The following is an 892-nucleotide window of genomic DNA, read 5'->3' on the forward strand; positions in this document are numbered from 1 at the left end:
TCATTAGTGGAGAAAGCAGGTTACAAAGAATTACACTTTTTTGGAAGTAGAAAGTGTAGCCAAAACTCTGGGGGCTTATTTATATGTAGATATATCATTATCTTGTGAAGCCATGTTCTGTAACATTTACCAATAAAGGAGATTTCTAAGTATATGGTTTTCATTACCCATCCATCAACAGTAACTCTCAAAACCTTTTATCTTATTTTATGTACCAAGTTATAGCCTCCCATCTCTCTTCAGTAATATGTTTCTATGGAATTCACTTCTCATATAATCCTCCTTTTCACTTTTTCCCATTTCTTAAACTTTCTTCCTGTTTACCTCTTTACTCTCCTTCAGCTCATTGGTGCTTTTCCCCATACACATACACAGGACCAGTAGGTAGGCTTAGATTCAGCAAGTGATATTCTCTTTAAGACTAGTAATTATTCAAGCCAAAGATTATCACAGGTTTCAAGGATTTCTATGTAGAAATCATAGTTTTGCCCCCTTGCACTTTTTGAAACTTTTTCTCAATGTTCACAATATTTTCAGGTTTTAAACTATTTTGGCTGTTTTGTCACTTGTCAGTCAGTGAAAAAAAAAATATATGTTTATAAACATTTTATTATTCTTGTGAAAGACAAGATTATAAGTTTTATTTCCAAGATGGAAAGAACTTAAGGCACTACCAGTTTCATTCTTGTTTTATTCTCAGGAAGGTTGTTTTTTAGTGTATGGGGAGCAACTTGTAGTGATGGTAAGAAGCACGAAGAACTTGCTGATTATGAAGAGTACAAAGAGTGGTTGAACAAAAAAATGGAAATTAGATATGCTGAGAAGGAAAAGGAATTTGCAGAAATGAAAGCAGTAAGTATTTGTGTAGCCTTTTGATCTCTACATCTCCCTC

The 892-nt window shown here is 33.5% G+C and overlaps 1 protein-coding gene across 1 annotated transcript in view; it reads left to right on the plus strand.

Annotated features, from left to right (window-relative positions):
• LOC119582005 (pre-mRNA-splicing factor 38B-like) overlaps positions 1-892 on the plus strand; it is a gene marked incomplete in the record, with an annotated part of 22032 nt that overhangs the window by 12602 nt on the left and 8538 nt on the right. The window contains 1 exon segment of the mRNA XM_037930201.1: positions 701-852. Coding sequence (XP_037786129.1) covers positions 701-852 — 152 coding nt within the window.

Source organism: Penaeus monodon, chromosome 15 (genome assembly GCF_015228065.2).
Source record: "Penaeus monodon isolate SGIC_2016 chromosome 15, NSTDA_Pmon_1, whole genome shotgun sequence".
NCBI lineage: Eukaryota > Metazoa > Arthropoda > Malacostraca > Decapoda > Penaeidae > Penaeus > Penaeus monodon.